Source organism: Miniopterus schreibersii, assembly GCF_964146895.1.
Source record: "Miniopterus schreibersii genome assembly, chromosome: 3".
Classification (NCBI taxonomy): domain Eukaryota; kingdom Metazoa; phylum Chordata; class Mammalia; order Chiroptera; family Miniopteridae; genus Miniopterus; species Miniopterus schreibersii.
In genome coordinates this window covers 16,116,735-16,141,070 of record NC_138103.1, presented here as the reverse complement: position 1 = coordinate 16,141,070, position 24,336 = coordinate 16,116,735, and the positions used below count along the sequence as shown (strand labels likewise).

General features: G+C 46.4%; 1 protein-coding gene across 1 annotated transcript in view; it reads left to right on the top strand.

The window, feature by feature from the left end:
- Window positions 1-1,498: 1,498 nt before the first annotated feature.
- USP7 (ubiquitin specific peptidase 7) overlaps window positions 1,499-24,336 on the top strand; it is a 59,805-nt gene continuing 36,967 nt past the window's right edge. Inside the window, exon 1 of the mRNA XM_081131119.1 lies at window positions 1,499-1,687. Within this exon, the coding sequence (XP_080987245.1) occupies window positions 1,606-1,687 (82 nt within the window). The 5' untranslated portion in view covers window positions 1,499-1,605. The remainder of the gene's footprint in view (window positions 1,688-24,336) is intronic.

Below are 24,336 nucleotides of genomic sequence, written 5' to 3'. Positions count from 1 at the left end.
TGATGGGGAAGGAATTCCAAACCTTGGCACAACCTTGGCCTATGAGGGCAGCCCCCTAACCAACGGGGCTACCTGGCCGGGCCAACTTCCTGGCCTTTTTCAGTGTAAAACTACCTCCTCACTCGAGACGGCCACGCAGACGTGCAGGTGCGTGGAGAGGTACGCGCCCTTTCCCGCACCCGCGCTCGGGAGACCGCCGCGGTTACCGCGGACGAGTTGGGACCCAACCGCGGGTCTCAGGGCCGGGAGGCGGCGTCGTTAGGGGGTCCGCCGGGCATCCACGGGAACGAGGGAGGCTCTGCGTGCACCGCAGGCCCCGGGCAGATAGGAAGGGCGACAGCCGACGCCAAGGGGAGCGCTGTTCGGGCCGGTTCTGAGGAGCCAACTTTCCCGGCTCGGGCGGCAGCGGGGAGTCAGCGCTCTCACGATGGGCGCCGGCGAGCAGGCAGGTCCCGGCGGAAGGATGCGGGACACCGGCGACCGCTCGGCCCCGGGCCCTCGCCCCGGCCGCGGACGGGCGGCACCGGCCGCCTGCCCAAGGTCACCCGGCGGGGGCAGGTTTCCCGCCCCCGCCCCTGACGCCGCGGGCTCCGTCTCGGCGACCAAGTGGCGGGGATGGGGAGATTCCGGGGCGCTCACTCACCTGGGGGGGGCTGGGCCGCCCGCGTCCGAGCGTCCTCGGGGCCAAACGGACCTCGGGGCGCCGGGGCCGGCGCCGGAGGCTCAGGGGCAGGGGCGAAGGCGGGGACTGGGCGACGGGCCGAGGAGGGCCGGGGCTGCGCGGGGGGCGCGGCGCGGCGGGCCACGGGGCCGAGGCGGCGACCGCGGCGGCGGCGGCGGTGGCGGAGGCGGCGGGCGGGCCCCGCCGGGCTCCGCCTCCCCTGCTCCGCCTCCCGCTCCCGCTCCGCCCTCCGGCCCGGCTTCGCCCGCCCGTTTGGTCTCCTCGCTTGCTGCTCGCTCTCGGGCCCCTCATGCGGATGTGACATTTCAGGCCGCCGCCATTTTGAGAACGAGCCGAGCCGAGCCGCTGGGCGCCGCGTCCGCCGCCGGAGCCCCGCCGCCGCCGAGGAGGCTGAGGCCGCAGCGCCCCGAGCGCGGCCGGCCCGTCGCCCGCCCGCGCCGCCGCCGCTCCCGCCGGCCCCAGGCCCCGCAGGCCCGCCGCGCCAGGCCAGGCCTCCCGCCCGCCGCGTCCGGCCCGAGGCGGGGCTGACTCCGCGGCCCCCGCCCGGCCGCCCTCCGCCCCCGGCCGGCCCGCAGCCCCGCAGCCCCGGCCCCGGCGGCGGGAGGCGGGCCCCGCGGCGGCGGCGGCGGCGGCGGCCGCAGCCAGCGACGAGGCCGGCCGTCCCGGCCCGCCGGCCGTCCTCCCGCCTCGGCGCCGAGATTGGGCGAATCGCGAGCAAGTACGTGCGCGTCTCCCTGCCGCCGCCGCCGCCGCCGCCCGCCGCCGGCCGCCCCGGGGCCGCCGCCGACGACGCGCGGGAGGAGGAGGAGGAGGCCGCCCCGCCGCCGCCGCCGCCGCCGCCGCCGCCCCGGCTCGCCGCCTCCGGCCCTCCGGACCCGCAGCCAGGGCCACCGGCCGCAGGCGAGGCCCAGGCCGCGGCCGACATGAACCACCAGCAGCAGCAGCAGCAGCAGCAGAAAGCGGGCGAGCAGCAGCTGAGCGAGCCCGAGGACATGGAGATGGAAGGTGAGGCCCGCGGGCGGCGGCGGCGGGGCCGGGGGCGCCTTCCATTGTGGCCGGGGGGAGCCGCGGGAGCCACGCGGGGGGCTCGCCATCTTTAAAGCAGGCCCGGGCGGCTGGCCCGGCCGGCGAGGCTGCACCGTCATGCCGGGCCCGCGGGCAGGGGCGGCCGGCGGCCCCCGCTCGGCTCATTGTCCCGGCCCCGGGCCCCGGGCGGCCTCCCGGCACAAAGCGCTCGGAGTTGTAAATTAGGGCGCCTGGGCCGCGCAGGGACGCGGGCGTTTTCTCGCTGCTGGGGGCCGCCCCGCCGCCCGGGCGGGGAGCTGGGCTCCCGGGACCGTCTCCCCTGTCGGGCGTCCCTGAGGCCCGCTCGCCCGGCCGGGTCCTGCCGGGTAAGCTCGGGAACTCGGTCTCGGTGGACGCGGGGCTCGCCGGCACCTGCTCCTCCCGCGCGCTGCCCCGGAGAGCCCGCCGGGCTGGGCGGCCGTCTCCCCGATCGCCCCGGAGCAGCGCTTGCCAGCGTCGGGCTTCATTTTGAAACACCTGCCGGGAGCGCACGTATCCCCAGCCTTCGGACTGGCTCGGAGTTGTGAGCCGGGCGCGCTCGGTTTCTAAGTTAGCAGCTTTTCGGGGAGTTTGGTCCGCGACTGTGTGCGGCGCAGTCAGCATCCGGCCAGGTGTGTGTGTGAAACTCCGCGAGCGCCCCGCCACACGTGGCTACCTGCGTCCTCACCAAACCCGACTCCGGAGGGAATTTAATTTTCTGCCCGTGTGGCAGCAGTTTTCCAAGGCGCTGTACTTGGAGATGTAAGGTCTGAGGTTAGAAGGTTTGTAAAGGCGCTGGAAGGGAAAGGGACTTTGACTTACCTAGCTCAAGCGGAGATGGTCATTGGGGGCCTCTTTCATTTCTCACGGCGCCCCGTCCTTAAGAGGGTAAAGTCAGAGTTGTCTTAATGAAAATAGTTTCCTTACACCTGGAGAGGTCCGACGGGCCCGATTCAAAAGGGGACACTTGAGTGAAGCTGGCATTGAATGTTTTGTTCTTGTTTTGCTTTTAGCAAAGGATCTTGAGTTGCGTAAATGAATGGAGGCACCAAGGAAGTTGGGGAAAGCAGCATTTGTCCTGTGCCCTGGCTAAACATGTGGGGTGCTGTGCTGGTTGGTGGAAATACTTACCATGACTGGTATTCCCTTGTGAATAATTTACTGCCAATAATTGGGTGTTGACTGAAAAACTGGCCTGCCAGATTGCAAAAGGCCGAGTGGCTGAGATGCATGCAGAAAGCACTGCCCAGTGGTAGTTACAATGGCAGTAATGGGGGACAGGAGAGCCGAGTCCCCCCAAGGGCTGGGCTATCTATTTCACTTGGCCCCAGCAAGGCAGTCACTTTGCTGAGCTTTTGGCACGCACCTAGCTGAAGGAATACATTGCTGAATTTTGTCTGTTCCTTTGATGCTACGTAACAAAAAGGGTTGCTTTTCAGTTTCTTTGTGGGATATCACCCAGTCAGGACAAATATCCAAAAGTGCTAGTGTATCAATTTTCCACCTGCATTGCTTTACCTCATTTCAAGTGTTGGGATACTAGTGACAATTAATAGACATAGACGTCACTGAAGAGTATTTCTGGTACAGAACTTTGTTTTTCGGGGAAATGTTCATGTCCACAAGTTTGAAGGAGTTTTTGAAGAGTGGTGGAAGAATTTTTAGAAGTTGGTGCATGCTTTCACATCAGGGTTTGTATTAGAAAGGTCACCCCCCCTTAAACCATTCATCTGCAGACTTAATAGAAAGTCAAATTGAATGGCAAAGGTTGCAGTTATTTAGGCTGATTCCTTAAACGTAAGAAACTTGTTTCAAGTGGGCTTCCTTCCCAGATTCATCATCCAGAAGGTACCTTGTCTTTGTCAGGCTTGTGGTTGACACCGTGGTTGAGCAACCCACAGGTGTGTGGTTTAAAAAGCTGCCTATGTATTAAGCAGTCTATTTCTGCCCTCTTTTTTTTTTTTTTTTAAGCCTTCCCACTCCTACAGTGTGGTGCTAGGTTAATATACAAGTAGGGCAAAAGTAGGTTTACAGTTGTGAGTACACAAAACTCAGAGTTTAATCTTGTGTTATTATGTTATTTTCCATACTAACAACTGAAAACCTACGTTTGCCCCACCCTGTGTTGTAGTTTAGGATCAGGAAGAGTGAAAGAATGCTCTCAAGACGGCAGCGGGGTGGGCTTTAGTTCTTATTAAGTCTGGTTGGCTCCATATGTCAGGCCGTGATAGTGACCTGCACCTGTTCAGTGCCTTTGCCTTAATTCCAGTAGCATCAGCAGCTGGAATCTCCTGTGTCTGATCAGCTCGAGGAAGGGAAGGCTTCGTCGGTGAGCGTCCTGCCTGCCACCCTGGGTCAGGGCGGATTCAAAGGAGACTGGTGTGTTTGGTTTGTTTTTGCTGCCCTCCTTCACTTTGTTGGGATTGCATTTGTTCTTGACTGAACTCTGCACAGTCCTTGCATATCTTCTGGAGAATAACAGTGCTCAGGATTAGTGATGGTGAAAAGGACTGAGCAGTTAGGAAAGTAATGAAGGGTGAAGGGCAGAGAGGGAATAGGTGGGGACACGACATTTCTTTGGGGTCGGGACCACATGCTTCCTGTAAGGCCCGAAGCAGCCAATCTCACGTTTTGAGTTGGGGGCATATAGCACTGTGGAGGCGGTGACTCTACTAGGTCTGGCCAGGAATGAATGTTCTTGGCAGTTTATTTACTCACTAACTCAGAGGCAGTGCAGACCAAGAGGCTGAAAGAAGGACTTGCACAGGCCCCTGTGAGTACTTTGGAGAGGTGATAATCTGGTCGGTGTTATGTCCTGTCAACAGGAAGTTTTTCCCAAGGCCTTGCTTCTGCTGCATAGGCTGGCTAGCACCAATGTAAATATCCTCATGTTTTTTCCCTGGTGTGTTTCTTCTGCCCTTGTGAGCAGTCTGTTTCAGAGTGTAATCTCTAAGACTAATGGGGACAGTTTTGTTGGACTTTTGTACAGCACTCAGACTACTGCTATTAGGGACACCAAGCTGTGAGCAAATCAGTGAGTCAGTCATTGTCAGTTTCTGAGAAGAGTTGACTGCTGCCTTCCATGTTTTTTGTTTGGGGGGCCAACAGTGGTGGGTTTCTTTTTCTTTCAAACTTGTGTGGGTAGATGGAGTTTCAAGCTACTTTTCTGCTAAAGCAGGTTTGAGGGTGGAAAATGAGTTCTCTTGCACACATATACCCAGATAAACCAAACTTGTGCATTTTATTATATCTAAAACATTTCCTTTTCAAATAGCATTGTAACAAGACAAATTAAATAATATGAGAACATTGATTTTCTTCTCACGGTAGCTTGGTTTGGTAGAAGAATGATAGCTTGGTTTGGTAGAAGAACTCTGTGAAGCTACAAAGTGAACATCAACTTGGAGGACTCAGAAGAAATATAGAATAAATTAGGCCAAACCTAGAAACATAATCTGATGTGAGCCTGTCAGTTTTTGAACAGATTGGAAGTTACACCCACAGGAATCAGCCTTCCTTATTCTTTCAGGCTGCTGATTTTTTATTTTCTGTAAACAAATAAAAAATTGATACAGCAAATATGGGAAGAAAGTATATACTTTTCCTCCTTGATTTTTTTATTTTTCTGGAATCGGTTTTGTGGGAAGAGGCCATTGAAAACTTGGGGCAGTGCAGTGACTAAGTATAGGCTTAGGGCCAGGCCTGAGTTTGAATGTTGACTTTGCCATTTAATTGTTGTGTGACCCTATGTACATTGCTTAAGCTCCTGGTGCCTCAGTTTCTTCACCTTCGAAAAGGAGGTGAATTCTATCTTGCAAGATTGTGAGGGTGAAGGCACAGAGTTGGGAGTGCGGAAGAGGTTCAGGCAGTGGTGTTGCTGTGATGGTCAAACCTTTGTACCTGAGGAAGAACAGCGCTTGCCACATCCAGGTGGGGCCAGTTGATTTTTGACGGTATGGGAAAATGTCCTAGGGGAATTACATCCTAATGTGGATTAGGAAGAAAACACAACCTGCCTCAGTGTAAGCAACATTATTTATGAAATTTTGGACTTGATGCCCCTGAATAGGTATTTAAGGCCAAAGGGGTAAATATTTTAAGAAAGGTTAAATGGGTAATAGAGGAGCTGAGTGTGTTCGGCGTGTTCTGACACTGGTACTGCGGTTTGGTCAGCTCTGTAGCCTTCTGAGAAGGGTGTTCTTGTTCTTGGCACTAGTGTTAGATCATCTAATGGGAGGTTGAGCATCAGGCCGTAGCAGGGGAGCCAGGTCGCCAAGCCTCCAGACTTTGGGAATTGGCTTTGAATTCTCTCTGGATCCCCCAAGCCCTTTTGGTTTTCCAGCTGCCACCCTAAAGCAAGGCCCCTGTTGCCTCATGCTGGGACTTTGCAATAGTCTTCCTACTGGTCTTTGCTTCTACCCTTCCTGATTCCCACACAGCTATAAAAACAGACCGCTTACAGGACTCCTTGGCCCTGTCGCTGTCCTGCTTAAAAGGACTCAGGTGTGCTGCCTTCCCTGTAGAGGGTAAATCACACAGCCTAGTCTAGACCATCAGGGTCCTCAGGATGGCCTCAGCCTCCTGCTTCAGGCTCCCAGCAGGCACACATTTGTGTTGCATGGGGTACAGCTCCAGGGTACAGGCTCCACAGTTGCATAGATGGCAATGCGACAGCTTCTTTTTCTGGAATGCACGGGACAGATACCCCAGGAAGGAGGTTCAAAACCCATTCAGATGCCACCTTTTTCCTAAACCTTTCTGGTCACCTCGGCCACTTGCCTTGCTTAAGAGGCACGTCAACCTTTTGCCCCCTGTGCCACCTGTGAGATCATCACTTGTGTACCCATCTTCCTCACTGTTGGATTGCTCCTGCCGAAGGTGACGTCTTATTTCCCCTTTTTCTTAAATGTACTGCGGAAGATACTCCTTCAGGAAGCAGCAGTTCTAAGGCTAAACGGTAGCAGAACAGGATATGGCTGCTGGCTGGCTGGCAAGGTGGCTGTAAAGAGAATGCCGAAGCCATAAACCAATGTTGCTTTGATAGCTGCTAATTCAGTTTTATTGCTTTTAACGTTAACTTGCTTCAAATGATATTTTTGATCCTTTTTGAAGGAAAAACTTGTTTTCCAGATAAGGACATTGACAGGCCTTTTATAAATTACTGGGGATATCTTTTGAGTGTTTTCAAATTTGTTTTTGTCACTCTTTCTGGTTTTTGGATGAGCGGTGTGTAGCCTGGGTTCTTCTCTATTTCCAAGGCAAAGAAATTTTACTCGGTAGACCAAGAGTTGTAACAAGGTATTTCTTGACACATATTGTGACTGCATTCAATGTTAAATGTCACCTGCTTCATAAACTTCTTGTTCTGAATTAATTTGGACTTAGGAAAGTTGGAGGAAGCAGGATTTTAAGTGCCATGTATAGGCAAGAAAGTTAGTTACGCCATTTTTCTAGTGCGTTAACACATGCCTTGGCTAATGAGAAGTCAGATGTGTTGAAATTCTCTTGAAGAGAAGCAGGCTTACTTCTGAGGGTTGGCAGTTTAAGCTTGGAAGTTGGGAATGGAGGTAATTAGAAAGTTTCTCATGTAGGGAAATATACCAACCTGGGTAAGAGCCAAATGCTTCCAGAACTTGATGACACATTGAGTATGAGACTAGCAAGAAAGAGGAGCCTCTTGGAGAACATACCCTGAGAAATAGCATCACTGCCTGTGTTGTTGGGTGGACAAGAACTGGGAATAGAAGACCACACTGGGGTTATAATGACGGCTGGCTCACTGCCTGGTGCTGGCTGGGACCTCACTAGGCTGTGCAAAGGCCATTGTAGCCAGTTCAGTTCTTGGTCAACCGATGAGGTGTGGGGACCACTTTTGTGAGGTCACAGCTGTTAATATTCACAGAGATGCCCAGATGTTCTTTCAAGGAGCCTGAGCTACTCATTGACAGGAGCTTTATTTTACTAAATGTTTGAAACGTGAGTGAATATTGTCTGAGTCACAAGGTGATGGTTCTTTTTCTTTTTGGGTCACAGAGAATCTAAAAAAGCTATGGAGAAGGAGGTTCCCTTGTATGACAGTACAGTTCTACCTGATTTTCCTGCCTGGCATAGAATATTTGAAACCCAGGCCCTCCCTCCGTTTTGATTTCATGCCAGTGACTAAATTGGTTTCCCTAGCATCCTACTACTGGGAGGGCAGGGTCCTGTGTTATGTACCAGCCTCCAGAATATTGACCAGGGAAGGTCTAGCCCTTGCAATAAGTTGTTGAGCTGGCCTCTGGTTTGGAAATGAGTAGTTGTATGCGTTTGTGAGGATGACCTGTATTGCAGAGTGAGCTCACACCTCAGGGTGTAGCCACAGGTGTCTAGGTGGTAATCTCACTTCTCTTGGCTGTCCTTCTTGCCACCCTACTCATGGGACGTTCAGAAAGAGTTGAAGGGAGCATTTCCAAGGGAAACCATGTGTCATTGCTATAACATGGTGGCTGAGCAGACCTCGCCACTCTATGGCCCCTTATGAAAAGGCAGGTGTATGGGCGATTTACCTAGAGTTGCAAATACATTTCATCAATATGACTTTGGGGAATAAATTCTATTTCAGGCTCTTAATTGACCTTGTGCAAGTTGCTGTTTATTTATTTTTTGAATTTTTATATAGGGGTTTATTTGAGCCCAACTGACGACATTGCCAGGAAGCAAGATCTCAGATCACTTGCTGTTTTAAAACAAGCACATGTTGCCCTGGCTGGGTAGCTTGGTTGGAGGTTGTCGTGGTATGCCAGGGTTGTGGGTTTGACCCCCATTTGGGGCACATACAGAAATCAACCAAGGAGTGCATGGATGAGTGGAACAGCAAGTTGATGTTTCTGTCTCTCTCTCTCCCTCTCCTTTGCTCTCTGCCTTAAAAAAAAAATTTAAAAATCCATAAATAAAATTAAAAAGAAATGAAGTAAAACAAGCACATGTTAACACTCCTTAAGCTGTTTACATGGTTACATAATCCAGCTTCTTTTTAAATGTAGGGTAGATCATTTCGAAGTGCTTGCTTCGTACAGTTAGTAGTTTATATCATCTTGGAGGAGAAATTATTCAATCATGTAAACTGTGTGTGAAGTCATTAAAAACATTCCATAGCCCAGATCATTGTTTTGTTTTGTCTTTTTTAAACAGAAACTGCTACTAGCAGTGTAAACCACAGAGAAACAGGCAACTTTCTCTCTTTTTTTTTTTTTTAAATATATCATTATTGATTTCAGAGAGAGGAAAGCAGAAGGAGAGAGAGAGTTAGAAACATCAATGATGAGAGAGTCATTGATGGTCTGCTTCCTGCATGCCTCCGACTGGGGATCAAGCTTGCAACCCGGGCATGTGCCCTGACCAGGAATCACACCCCGATTGCCTGGATCCTAGGTCGACGCTCAACTCCTGAGCCATGCCCGGCTGGGCAGATCATTGTTTTATAACCATCATAGATGCTTATCAGAATTCTTCCCAAGAATCTCAGCTTTTTTGTGTTTTGTCTTGAGCTTGTGAGGACTAAAGGTGACCATATAAGGGCAGTACCTGACTTGCAGAACACCCTCAAAAGTAGCTGGTGGAGTGAGGGTTGCTATGGCCTCTTGTGAGCCCCAGCCTTTGGACTGTCGCTCCCTGTCAAGACTGGGAACACTGGTGGCCCATGGCTGCTTCTTCTGGTCAGTGTGGTATCTTGTCTTCCCTAGCCAGAAGGAGTCCTTATTTCTCTGGAGCGCTCCAGGTCTCCTGTTACTGGTATTGATGGTAACAAACTGAGGTGGTTTTCCTACTTTAGATCCATCTTTCTCCAGAAAGCCACTTGTTTTCATATGGGGGCATGGGGAGATGACGTGCGAGAAGACCCTTAAGGGTTTATTGTGCTGTGCAATATGGTAGCCACCAGCCGCATGGTAGTGATTTTAAGTTTAAAATAAAATTAAAATTCCATTTCTTAACCAATGAGCTGCATTTTAAGCGTTCAGTAATCACACGTGCTGGTGGACAGTGCAGATGAACCTGTCCCTCACTGCAGAATGTGTTAGTGGCTAGCACTGGTCTGGTTGGATCCTTGGCTTGAAGGTGTTTCTGGTAGCATTAGTGTCACATTGAATTTTGGAAAGTGTTCCAGTGTGTCCTGGAAAAGTAAAAATGAGTAAGAACATTGGAAAATTGGGAAACTTATGGGTAAGTGGTTCTTGGGCAAACCCTTTATTTAGAGCTCTGCTTCTCTGGTTATTTGTGGTACAGAAGCAGGTTTTTTTTCTTTAACTTCCAGTCCATTGTGGACAATTTCGAAACTGTATTTTGTAGAAATACAGTGCAAACAAATTATTTAAGAAGTGAAATAAAATACACAGAATACAAGCCCCAGGTTATTATTAAATTCAACAAAGGTAAAGTTTCATTTCAACACTTAGAACAAAACATGCACAGGAGGAAAGAAAAGTATTGCACAACTGTATGTGTGTGTTAAAAGTATGTGTATAGGCCATTAATATAAAGAAATGCTATCACAGTTCCCTATATTGGAAGCCTACATGCACACTTTGAAGAATGCAGCTTACACGAATAGTTTTTGAGGTAACATAATCTTCCTGCTTGGATGGACAGATCCCTGCTCCTCAGAGAGGATGATGGCTATTCAGACTGCTTCTTTGTTTTACTGATAACTCACGTGAACCGTGTGAACCCAGTGCTGCAGAGGTAGCAATGAGAATGGGAGAGATCTTTAAAGAATTTTCCAAAATCTATCTGGAGACACCTTCAACTGTAGCTTATAAACTTAAGGCTAAATTATCTTCCATTGAAAGAAATGGATTCTGGGTTACATCTGCTTTTGGATTGCAGTTAACAGACTAGCCTTAAAGTCTGCCAAGCTGTAATGTGGTCCTAGGTGACATGTGCCACACAAGTTTGACAATACCCCAGTTAACCCCACTGGCCCAAGCTTGGATGTCGCAGGAAAGTCCAATTGCTAAAAAGTGCCTGTACTTGTTCTTCATGTTGGCAGGTCTGCTTCGGGGGCTGTGCAGACTCTGCCCAGAGCGTCTTTGTTTTTAGTCCCACCACTTTTGCTTTCTGGTTTTCCTTGTGGGCCATTGATCATGGCTTGCTCCTGACTCTAGTGGTAGGAGAGTTGACTCTGGTGTGGTGCTCACAGAGCCTGTCGTAGGGCTTTCTTTATCAGACACTCATGAAATCCTTCTTGACTAGCGAGTACAGTGCAGGCCATGCCCCCCCCCCCGTCTCCTTCCCCCCCAAATTGACAACATCATAGAGCGAAGGCACCTGTTAAACATGTGCAGGGGAGGCGTCATGAAGGGTTTTAATGGAATGGTGAAGAGGAGGTGGCTGCACTACAGGACTGGTTTACACTGGGGAAGGGATGCACAGCTGCGTTAGAAAAGAGGGAAGGGCTGGAATGGTTGTGCTGGAGGTATAGAATAGCAGCAGGGTGGGGTAGGGACCTGCAGGCCTCTCACTAGAGGTTCAGGATCTATGGCCAGCCGAATAATGGCCCTCAAAGGTGTCTGTGTCCTAATCCTCAGAACCTGTGACTCTGTCACCTGCAAGTCAAAGGGACTTTGCAGATGTGATTAAGTTAAGGATAACCAGATGGGGAGATTATTCAGCATTATCCAGGTGGCCCACTGTAATCAGAAGGGTCCTAACATATGAAAGAGGGAGGTTGGAGTGTCAGAGAGGTGTGGTGTGTTGGCTTTGAAGATGGAAGGGGAGCCAAGGAACGCAGGTGGTCTTAGAAGCTGGAAAGGGGAGGAAACAGATTCTCCCCCTGAGCCTTCAAAAGGGACATGCCTTTTTGACACCTCCTATTTAGTCCAGTGAACCTCATTTTCAGACTTCTGACCTTTAGAACTGTAAAAGAATAAGTGTGTGTTGTTTAGGCTACTATATTTGTGGTAATTCTAGCAGCAGTTAGAAACTAATACAAGACCTAAGGAGGTGGGTGCCCAATAAATGTAGCTAGCCTTGAACTAGAGACTGCAGAGAAGCTAGATGAGTACGAGGCAGCTAACCCTCACTCTGCCAGGACATATGATGTGCAGGCTGCGCTCCTTACTGCAATACTAAAATAGATGCAGCAGCACAAAACAAGCATTGAGCAAGTTAACCTTTCTCAGGGACAGTTAGGGGATATGAACCTACACATTCTGGCTTCACAGCCATTTGAGATTCATCTTGGCCAGTAGACACCATTGGTCATAAAGGTAGTGGTCACTATTTTTTTTTTTAATACTCACCCAAGGATATATTTTTACTGATCTTAGGATGGAGAGGGGGAGAGAGAGAAACGTCTATGTGAGAGAGAAATATCCGTTTCCTTCCATACGTGCCCAGGCTACATGCCCTGATCTGGGATCGAATCTAAAACCTTGGGTATGTGTCGTGACCAGGAATTGAACCTGTGACCTTTTGGTGCACTGGACAGTGCTCCAGCCAACGACGGAGCCACATCGACCAGGGCAGTCACTGCTTTTTAACTTCAAAAGGGACACCCCTGCTGCTTTCTCTATGTTTCTTCCCTCACCACCCCATACTGGTAAGGTGCAGCTGGTTTTCCTAGTCTGAACATTTTTGTGTGGTTCATCACATGGTTTGAATATAGAAAGTAGCTCATTGCCAAAATCATCTGGGGTCACTCCTACAGTTTAAGTGGAATAGGGTGGCAGAAGACACAGAACAAAATAGTATGAGTTTTTAAAGGTAGATGATTCCTCCCTCCGAGGATTGAAGTAACTAACTGAATCCAGATATTCAGTATCATGCTGTAAGATCCTGAGCTGAAATGAATCATCCCTAAAGCAAACTAGCTGGGCTCTGGGCATATGAAGAAAGCCCAAGTCTTGTCAGCTGTGGCTCAGGGCACAAGTGTGATGCATTTCAAAGCACCCAATTCTGTAGACCTACAGGGTTAGCTAGTGGGGCACCTAATCCAGGGTACAGACCTCGTCTACTCAGGTCCTGTCCCCACAACAGCATTACAGATGAGCAGGCCACCACACATGGCATGAACCTGGCTGTTCTCCCTGGACCATGTTCTGTTTCGAAAGCCCTGGCCAGCTCTGTTTTCCTTCACTTTTACAGATCACTTGGTTTCTTTCTTGGGACACAAACTTTCACGAGGTGGAAGGAATACTGGGTCAGAGGTGTCAGGGCTCCAGGATTCCTTAACTGAGTAGGGGTTCAAAGGAATGAGGTGACTTTAGAGGCTAGTCTCCTTGCCCAACTAAACTTCCAGTTAGCTGTGTGGTATTGTTTTTGTGGCATATTTTGAATGTTTTTCTTTGGGGCTTCTTTTCATGACATGGAATTTTAAAATAGGATATCTATCTTCATAGGCAACTTCGGGAAGCATGTTTAGTTTGTAAAGTGATTGTAGTAGTCAAAAACTGTAGCAAAACAGTTTTAAATATACAGAAAGCCTCACTTGGCTGGATATCAGCCTTTACCTATTAAGTCACCGACTGAAGAAAGCTTAAACAAATGTGGCTTTTTGCTCTTAGTTTTTCTGAATGTCCCCTCTGCTCTCACAATGTAGTGTAGGACCCATCTCTCGGGCATTGTGTGAGCAGAGGAGTCTTAAGTTTCTGTGATTTCCTCTGAAAGCCTACCCTTTTTTGGACATTGCATCAGATGGGTGATTTCAGTCACTGTGCAGATGGTAGATTTAGGATATTTATTGGCTACCAATTGTGTGTAAGTTTCTGCAGGGAAAAGATGTGAAGATGAGAGACAAATTCTGGTCTCAAGGAACTTGGCCAGGAGTGAAGATGTCTACAGAATGACCTATAGTACCAAATGATAATTGCCAATGTGTTGAGCAGTGGGTTGGCAAAGTCAGGACCGTCAAGCAAGTTAATTTGGGGGGTGTCTGGAGAGGATGCAAATAAGTGAGGTCATCTGTGGACCTCTTAGTGATAAACAGAATTGCATATGGTTTCTTGAGCTGACTAGTTCAGCTTCAAGACACATGGCAGCCAGCTGCACAGCTTCTGTATCTTAGACACGGCAGTGTGAGTTAGTGACAGGTGGTTGTCGCCTCCTTCAGCATTCTCAGCTCACCCGGATTGTGATGTTAAAAGCATAGTCCTTGCCAAATTAATAAATCTTCAGGATTATTCTAAAGTTGGTTATTAATTACTTTGGGAGTGGGGATATGAGGAGAGGGGGAATTAACTACTGCAAATCAGAATGCTTCCTGTAATGGCCAGTACTTAAAATCTAATTTCTCTCTCTCTCTCAATATATCTTTATTGATTTCAGAGAGAGGAAGGGAGAAGGGAGAGAAACATCAATGATGAGAGAGTCATTGATCTGCTGCCTCCTGCCTGCCCCCCACTGGGGATTGAGCCCACAATCCAGGCATGTGCCCTGACAGGGAATTGAACCATGATCTCTTGGTTCATAGGTTGATGCTCAACCACTGAGCCAACCCAGCTCAGTCGTGTAAGTCTAATTTCTCTTTTGATGAAGTTCAGTTCTATCCTTTTTTTGTTTTGTTTTTTTCTTAAAGAAGCCCTTTATTTTTCTTAAAATGCTGTTTTCATTTTGGGTATGTTGATATCAGAGGGCACTTGGTTGTATGAATTTGTTTTAGGTCAGAAAGTGTTAATTATACCCCCAACTCTACAGGCGAAGAAACCCAGGCTCTGAAGGATGAAGTGATTTCTAGACCTGCACTGTCTAGTATTGTGGCCTCTTGGTTGATTAGGTTTATATTAATGAAAATTAAGTAAAATCAAACAGTTCCTCAGTCTCATTAGCCATATTTCAGGGGCTTAGTTGCCACATGGTTTCTATATCAGACAGCACAGCTGTAGAACATCTGCATGGTCACAGAAAGTTGTATGGCCAGTGCTGCTCTAGACCCAGCCTGTGAACTCAGTTTTACCTTTGCCTTTCTAGTGGGCTTTTTGCCTTGAACAAGAATGTTTAGAATAATGGAAACCAAGCATTTTCTTCTGTAATAAGCTAGAAAGAAGGCTCTCCAAACAGCCTCAGAATATTGCATACTTGCCCCAGAATCCGGCCATCACTGAATCACTGTGTGGGGTGGTTCAAAGATGAAGAAATGATAAGATGTCTTTGCTTAAGGAAGTCAGCAGGGGAGATTATATATATAATTAATGCATACATAATTAATGTCAGATAGAAAGGGATGAATGCCAGTAGGGTTGAAAAGATAGGGCTCTGGAAGTTGAGAAGAGAGGGATCACATTAGGCTGTGGGGAAGCTGGAAGGTTTGGTGAAGTGGTACTTGCATTCGCCTGTAAGGGAGGGTTAGGATTTGAGTTCAGGGGAATTCGAGGTAAGACTTCCAGAGGCAAGGCTTCTGGGGAGATGAAAATAGGAAAATAGAGGTATCTTCTTCGTATTTCCTGGGCAGTCCATTGTGTTGTAATTGACACACAGAGTTGTGTTCCTTTGCTTTTCTCTCCCCTACCTTAGGTCTAGGTCAGAAGCATAGGGACAAGCCAAGGTCGTTTTCTACTCCTTGAACAATAGTTTGTCCTCAGTACCAAATAATCAAATGCATTTTCATATTTTAGTTTGTCAGACTGAAACATGCCACAATGTTAGTTAACCTTAATTTTACCCACTTTGGTAACAGTTACAAAGGGTTAGATTTACATCTGCCCTTCTATGTCTTTCTGATAAAATGTTAGTTACCAGCATGATTTTAAAAATAGCAACTTATATGAGGTATATTTCGCATACATCACAATTCACCTATTTAAAGTGTATAATTAAGTAGGTTTTAGTATGTTCACAATTGTGTAACTATCAACACAATCAAAATTGGAACATTTTCATTACCCCAAAAAGAAATCTTGTAGTTTTTAAGGCACTTCCTGTCTTCCCCCAGCCCTTTCAGTGTTTCATTCCTTTTTATTGCAGAATAGTATTTTGTCTGTAGAACCTCACCATATTGGATCAAAGAATGTGCAGGTTCTCATGATTCTGTCTCTGTATTAGATTTTATTCAGTGTTTTTAAAACGGACCTTTTTTGTGGTTATGAATGTGCTTCACCACTAAATGAAATTAACAGATTGGCATAACATGAGGTTATCCCTGTCAGTTGAGGGTCCAATCAGAGTAGCAGTGGAGATGGATAAAGGAATTTTCTAGATTTTTACAATGGACAGCTGTAGATGCTGCTGACAGTCCATGGATTCTGAGTCTTGGTCTCTTCTGGAGCTGAAGTTTATCAGGCACGTATGTGGTGTGCAAGGGAAGAAACACTAGCATCCATTTCAGGTGCCCTTAAATCTCACAAAGCTAAGGGCCCGCAAGGCAGAGAAACCCCAGGCATAAAGGAATGTGGGGCTCCTTTACTTTTCGCCCTCCAAATTGCTAGCAGTGTCTCCTAAGTGGGAACCCTGCAGGGAGGGGCATGTAACTAAAGCAACACACTACAAATCCACCAGTCAGTCTGATATTTGGACTATCAGAACTTTTTGTCGTGAGAATCCTGTTAGAGTTTTTAAGTCAGAACCCCAACGAGCTTTTGGGTAAGTGGGTTATATCATTATTTGCCATATTAAAAATGCAATCTAAGGTCAATCTTAGGTATTTACTTAAAGATTATAAACCAGTAGATGGAAACACAAAGAACACACTTTTTATAGGAATAAGTTATTTTTCAAAACAATTTAATGAGGAATGGCATTAGTTTTACATTTCTAAAAATTTCTGTTATTGTCTACATAATAGAAGACAGCTGGATTCTCATAGCTGCTTGTGGAAATTTTAGTGGAAATGTAAAGAAAACCCAGTCTTACAGAGGCATATAGTTAGAAGAGGGAGTGTACTTGAATACCCTTTTCAGATACTTGTGGCAGTTTTTCAGTGTCACACCAAAGCTTGGTAGCTTCTTAAGGTTAATAGCACCATGCAGATTGGAACCGTGTGAATTAACTTTTCATGTTCTAATATGTTAAAATTCATTGGTCTGTTTTGTACTTTGAATGGATCTTTTCTAATACCATTCGTTGGTTATTTGGAAAATATGATTCACTGAGTTACACAGATCTTCTAAATATTGACATATTTCATTATTACAGTTCCAGTTTAAAAAATTGAGTGTAAGTGCCTAAAACATCACATTCATGTGTGTGGCAGCCTCGTGCTATTAACCCAACTGGGGACAGAATTGTAGTAGTTCTAACTCCCAAAAGCTCATTGGGACAAAGAGAGCATTGACTTTTGTTCTATATGTAAGTCTTAAAACTCCTTGGCAGAGTGGGTGAAGATGTTTGGAAGGTGATTTGTGGCAGCCTAGTCACCCACAGGAGGGGGCTGCCCACTTCTGTATTAGTTAATACCATTGGGGTGGGGAGCAAGCCGTGCTGGATGGTCCCTGGGATGGGGGCATACTATGAATTGGAAATGGAGACCCGAAATTTGCTTTCCACTTAAAGGTGGTCCTGTAGTGGTAGTGGTAGTGGTGTCTTCGTGCGGTTTTAATTCGCATATATCTACTTGCCAATGGTCAAACAGGTTTTGTTTATTTGCCATTCCTCTTTGAAGTATCTGTTCAAATATTGGGGTTTTTTATTACTATGAAGTTTTGAGACCTCTTTATATACTTGGGATACAAGTTCTTTGTGAGATGGGTGATTTGCAGATATTTACTCCCAACCTGTACTTTGTCTATTCTCTTGACATTGTCTTTCTGGAGCAAAACTTTTTCGTTTTAATGAAGTCTAGTCTATCAAAATGTTCTTTTATGAGTATTGCTTTTGTTGTTATGACAAAGAATTCTTTGCCCACCCTACTTGTTTTCATCTAAAGTTTTAGTTTTAAATTTTATATTTACATCTACAATCATGAGTTAATGTTTGTATAAGGTATGAGGTTGAGGGTCTTTGCTTTGCCCTGTGGGTGTCCAGTTGTTCTTTTTCCACTGAATTGCTTATACCTTTGTTAAATCAAATAGTCGTGCTTATGTGGGTCTGTTTTTGGACACTTCCTGTTTCATTGGTCTGTGTGTCTCACTTTGCAAGTGCAACACCATCTTGATTAGTGAAGCTTCATAGTGAATCTTAAAATCAGGTAGTGGAATTCCTCCAACTGTGTGCTTAGTTTTCCAAGTTGTTTTATTTACTTCATTTCCTTTACTTTTTCATATACATTTTAGAATCAGCTTGCCTAGAGGTAGAAAAAAATGCTGCTGGGATTTCATTGGGACTGTGTTTAGACATATAGTTTAATTTGAAAAGAACTGATATCTTTACTGTGAGATTTCCAGTCAGTGAACACTGTATGTCTCCTGTGCCAGTGACTTTACCTCTTGATGTCCAGTTTTCACAGGGGACATTGCTAGTGCACCAAAGATATTCAAGGTCTCTACTGGTTTGTGGACTGACCACCCCCCTTTAAAAAAAAAAAAAAAAAGCCCAGAATTGTTTTGCTACTCCTGGGAAACTAGTCTTCCAGGAACTTTTAAACCATTTCTTTGGCCATCCGTTTTTCATAAGGTCTTGAATGGGGGTGTTCTTTTAAAACCCAGGGTGGGTCCCCTCAAAAGGAGGGTAAAACCTGAGTGGTTGTCTGCCTGCACCAACCTGTTAAAAACAAACAAAACGGAACAACTTAGTCTTCTGTTCTAGGTTATTCTGTTTGTGGTTTTATTCAAATAAAGGAATTCCTTTGAAATTGGTTGTATTTGACTAATTGTTGAGTTTTAATTAGCTTGTTTAAAATCTCTCTACCTCTGACCTCACCCCCCGGCCCCCACTGCCCTGTCTTTTTAAATAGTTTTTAAGGAAAATCCAGGCATTTAAGAGAGGGTGTTGCCTTTTGCCAAGGTGTAAACTGACCTTCTAGGCCACAGATTGCTTAGGCAATACCTTTGTTCTGGGTTCTGTTCCAGATTCCCGCTTCCTTCTGACTCCAAAGAGGCAGCCGGCACACCGTCTTTTCCCTTCTCTGCCACAACTTCTGAGGGCTATTGAGGTGGTGCCATGCTTGTGCAATAGGTCATGCTGTTTTTGCACCATGATTTGCTTTCCTTCTATGTGTATGTTTTTACTTTGGTTGTAAAGGTAATACATATTCACTGAAACAGTCAAACAACATGGAAGCTAGAAAGAAAGACTCTATTCCTCGGAAGAGTAAACATTGTATCCTTAATATATTATGGATATTGCCACAGGTCCATACATGAGGTTCATTCATTCCGTAAGGACATCCTTGTAATTTATTCAATGATTCCTCTGTTGAAGGATATGTTTCCTGATTATATACTTTTACTTTATTTAAACCTACATGAATGTAAAGTTACACACATAAGAAAACGTTTATATAATTGAATTTTTAAAATACCAAACTGTTTAATATTATTTTTAGAGAAATTCTGCAGAAAATATACCATTTATACATGACACTGTTGCTTAGTATGCACATCATTTACTATGCAGATCTCTCAGAAATTTGTGATTGTGGAACTCTTTGTCCTCAGGTGAAAAGGCCTGTTTATTTGTTCTTGTGCCCCCCCTTTTAATAGAGCTTTATTGATACATAATTCACATACCTTGCAATTCACTCATTTAAAGTGTACAATTCAAAGGCTTTTAATATAGTCCCAGAGTTTTCCAGCCATCACCCCACTCAACTTTGGAATATTCTTATCACACCAGAAAGAAACCCCTGTACCCCTCTCCATTCTCTGCATTCCTTATGTACCCATCCCTCTCAACTCTAAGCAACCGCTGATCTACATTTGTCTCTAAAGATTTGCCTTTTCTGGGCATTTCATATAAATGGACCCATATAATAGCTGGCCCTTGGTATTAATGGGCACTTATATTGTTTGTTCATTTTTCTCTGTAAAAAGGTATTTCATTGTAAGAAATTTGCTTGTGTATATCTTTGGGTATATATGCTAGTTTTCTTTGGAATGAATTCTTAGAAATGACATTTTGTGTGAAAAGATTTGACTTTTGGTTTTATTAAATACTACCTTCGGGGGGAATAATTGTAAATTTACGCTCCAGCTAGCCATTTAACACCACCCATTTTGCAAGACCCTCACTGTCAGTGGGCATTTCCAATATTTTTCATTGGTAATATGATAGATGAAAAATGGTATTGTGTTAATTAGGGACGTTGAGCATATTTTTTAGTCTTTTTTCTTTCTTATGAATTTCTCCTTTTTGTAGTTGGGATGTTCTTAACTCTTGGGAGCTTGGTGTGTTCTGGGTATCAATCCTGTGGCTCTTACGTGTTGCAAACATTTTCTCCCTTCATCCTGTAGCTTCAGTGAAGCTGTTTCTGCAGGGTGTGCTGGGACTTTCTTTTCCACAAGTGGCCTGTGCCACACAACTTAGCAGATAATGCTGGTCCTCGTGTTCTGTGGAACAAGACCGGATGTGTAAGAAAGTAATACAGACATAATTATAGGCTCTGCAGTTGTGCAGGATTGCATACCCCTCTCAGTGTTCAGCCAGCATTCATAGTCATCAGTTAGGGTTTGTGGGACATGATTGGCAGTTAGGATGATCCTCCAGGGAGCAGATGGTTTTTACATAATCACGCCAAACAGAAAGCCCCAAACAAATAGTTTTATTTAAGGAACACAAATTTATATGTGACCTTCTTTGTGGCTTTATTTTCATATAACTAATTTAAATTGGGATAATTTCAGAGTATAGAACCAACCATTGGGTTTCAATACAAGTGTCTACTTCGAACCTTCAGGCTCTACTACTTAGTAGCTGGGCAGAGACTGACTTTAGGCTCTGTGGTAGCCCAACAATGACAGAGGACCAAAGGCGGCCTGGTTTAGTAGGACAGGACTGCCACCTGGAAGTGGGCTCCCAGCCAGTTTAATGGGAGGTACATGTAGCCAAATCATGTAAAAATCATAAAAGTAATAAAACCAGAACACCTTGGAGTTGTATTGATTAAGCCATAATTTCCTTGTTAATAATATGACCAGAGGAATTCGTAGAGCTACCAGAGGATGCTGCCCTGCTAACCTGGCAGGCTAGCCCTAAGGGGCACTCACACCCTCTGCAGAACAGCAAGGGAGCATCTGTCTGCCTGTGACGATCAGGACAGGCTTGACCAGGTGGGTATATGGGGTTGGCAGCCAAGGTCCAAACTGGAACCATCTTAGCTGTCACGGATCAGAGAGCCGCTCTTTGAGCAGTGCTTTCAAGGTCATGGTGACTTTCTTTTCTTTTTTCTTTAAATTTTTATTGAATTTATTGGGGTGACATAGGTTATTAATTAAATAGGTTTATATATATAATTCTATAATACACCATCTGTATATTTTGTTGCGTTCACCTAAAGTCAAGTCTCCTTTTGTCACCATTTATCGCCCCTTTACTCTCCCCCCAATGGCAGCTTTCTTTTCATTTGGTGAGGGGCACATGCCCAGAGGAAACATTTGGAATGAAATTCAGAGTCCTTATCATGGTCTTCAAGGCCATCCACAGCCTTGGCCCTGCCCAGCTTTTGTCCGAATCACGCCTCCCACCTTCTCCTTTGCTTATCTAGAATGTGCATCTCTAGGATCTCTGCCCACCTGGCTCTTTTTCATTTGCAGTTTTGACCTAGATGTTGCCTCTTTCTTCATAGCCGATGGTACATGTCCTCTGTTAATACTCTCTTTTCCCCTCCATTGCAATTGTCCCCTCTTGTCTCCTCCCACAAGAAAGTAAGTAAGCTCCAGGGGACTGGGAAGCTTATCTGTGTGTTCCCTCCAGATGCCCAGGGCCCCTCCCAGCTGTTGGCATACACAAGACAGTTGATAAGTAGGTTGACTAATTTCGGAAAGAAGAGCGTGGGCTCTGGTCAGTCCTGGCCAGAAATGCTTGCCTGCACCTCTAGGTTCTTCCTGCTTGGGAAAGACATGCTAGAGGTAATTAGAATGTCTGTAATTGCAGGCAAATAGTGTAATGCCCACCCTTTAGGGGGGATACTTGAAGTCCTTGGTACTGGATTGATTTGGATTAGAAATTATCTTTCTGGAGCATACGTAAAGATTTCCACTTAGGACCACATTCAGAAATGGACTGCTTCTGGGAGGCTCCACTTTCCTAGTGAGGCACAGAGGGAGTGAGGGCTGAAAAGTGCTTTGTTTCCGCAGAGCCAGTGGGCAGCGGGCACCTTTGTCTGTAACTGGAAGGTGAGCTTGTTAGCAAATGGGCCATGTTGCCTTGTTGGCACCTCCTTCCCCCCACCCAGTGGCCATGAGGGTCATAAACTTTGGGAGCCACCGAGTCCGGGAAGGGAGAAAAGACTGATTGTCAGACTTGGGGTATGAGAGTAACTCAGACATGCGAATCTTTACGTTTGTATCCTTGTAAGAACTTCAGTCCCTGGCAACCTCCAGGTCTGTCCAAGGACTGGCTGTATTCCATGGTCTCATCTGAGGCCCAGGGTTGCCGTGGAAGACTCCCCCAGAGGGAACTGGAGTTGACTTCACAGTTGCCGAGTTTTCCCACAGAACCCAGTGTTCTCTCCGAGTGGCAGGAAGTTGTTTCTCAGATCTCAGGAGGCTCTGGTTTCTTAGGGAGTGTGCAGCTCCCAGCCTGGGTGTCCCTTATGTCTACCCACCTCCCTCCTGGTTGCTCTGCCCCTGCTGTGCCCCACATGTCAGTGCTTCCCTGGCTTTTGGACACCCTCCCTTATAACTGGCCCGATTGCTGCATCCTGCTTCTCAGTCCCGCTCAGCGTACCTTCTGTCTTTCTCTGTTGGATTGTCAGCTGCCTTTTGCTTTTCTCAGTGAGCTTGGAGCTAGGCTCCATACATTGAGAATTTGTATTTGAATTCCTCCAAATAATAGTAATGGACCTGTGTGTAAGAGCAGGAGGAGTTCTGAACAGTATGTGAGCTTTATGCCGGAGGTGTGTCTTGGAGTTAGCTGTTCGGAGCCATTTGGTAGTGTTCTGCTTCTTGTCTGCATTGTTGATAAATGCTACTGGGACGAGCATGGCAAACTACTTGTGGGGACCAGATCTGTTTGAGAATAGGCCTGGTTACAAAACGTGCAGCAGGGCAAAAACCGTAGTACAGAGTTGTTTGCTATGCATCATGCATGTGCCCCCCTCCCCAATAAAAATCCCCCCAAACTGGAAACTATCATCTGTAAGGGAATGGTTGAGTAAATCATCACATAATGTTATGGTGCTTTTCAGAATTAAATCCATCTACATATTTATGCATATGTATATGCATACTGACTCAGGATAGCTGTAATTTACCCATGTAGTGTGATTAGTGTGCCATTTTTTCTATTCCTGAGAAAAAGTGCATGCATGTTATGCATATGTGCCTACATGTGAACATTGAGAAATGGTGGAAGGTGACACATCAAATGATGGCTTTCTTCCCATTTGGCTCAAAGGGGGGAAGGTCATAATTTCTCTCTGCACCCCTTGCCTTTCCACTCTGAGCATTTCATTCTTTAAAATACAAAAGTAAAAATAATTGTGAAACCAGGACCTGTACAAAAGTATTTATAGCAGTTTTATTCATTCTATCCCCAAACTGGAAACAGCCCAGATTTTATCCAGGTGAGTGGTCAGATGGTGGTGTGTCCCTGCCGTGGAATGGAACGGAACTCTGCTTAGCAATATATGTCTCAGGGGAGTTGCTGAGTCTCAGAATTCCTTCCAGAAGGTTACATACCTACATCCATTTCTGTAACGTCGTCGAAATGACAAATTACAGATGTGGAGATTAGTCATTGCCAGGGTTTGGGGAGGGGCACACATAAGGGACATGAGTGTGTCTATGAAAGCCCCCACTGAGAGTCCTTCTGTTACTGTTCAATGTCTTTGACTGTGGTGGACACACATACACATGTCATAAATCTTCCTTTTGGGGAAAATTGGGTAAAGGGAAAGGGACCTCTGCTATTTCTATAGTAATTGTGAATCTGCAGATATCACAGTGAGTTTCATAGAAAAATGAAATTGGGCGGATATAGTAGAAGTTGTGCAGGACTAAAGGTTATGTTTATATTAGGCATTTAAAAAAGTATATCCGTAGAGTTAAGAACCTCAGCCTTCTCACAGCATCATGCCTCTGGGCTTAGGACTTTTTCATCTTTATTTCTTCCTGACTAGTGCCTCTGGGTTCATTTGGCTGCTCCATCAAACTTGCACTGTACCTAAGGAGTGAGCATGCCTCCTTGAGCAAAGAGCCACAGATAGTATCTTAGGGAGGGAAGATAAAGAGCAGGGGCTCCATAGCCTTACAGACCTGGGTTCCTCTGGTGGCAGTGCCCTCACAATACCTACCTGTGACCCTGGTCTGGCAACAAAGTCTCTCCAAGCCCAAGTTTCCATCTGGAAATGGGAAAATAAGCCCTCACCCCGGGGCTTATGATCACTACCTGAGATCCAGTAGGGAGCCAGTAAATGCTTCATGAACTATTCCAAGCAAACAAGGTGCTGCTCACACCTCCCCAGCCCAGGCACAAACTCTCCTCCCGGTGACCCTCCTGAAGAGCTCTGCTCTGTGCACCTGCCCAGGCATCTGTGAAAGCTTTTCATTCCTCAGCTTCCAGGTTCTTTTTTTTTTTTCTTTCTCCATTATTTATTCACTCACTTA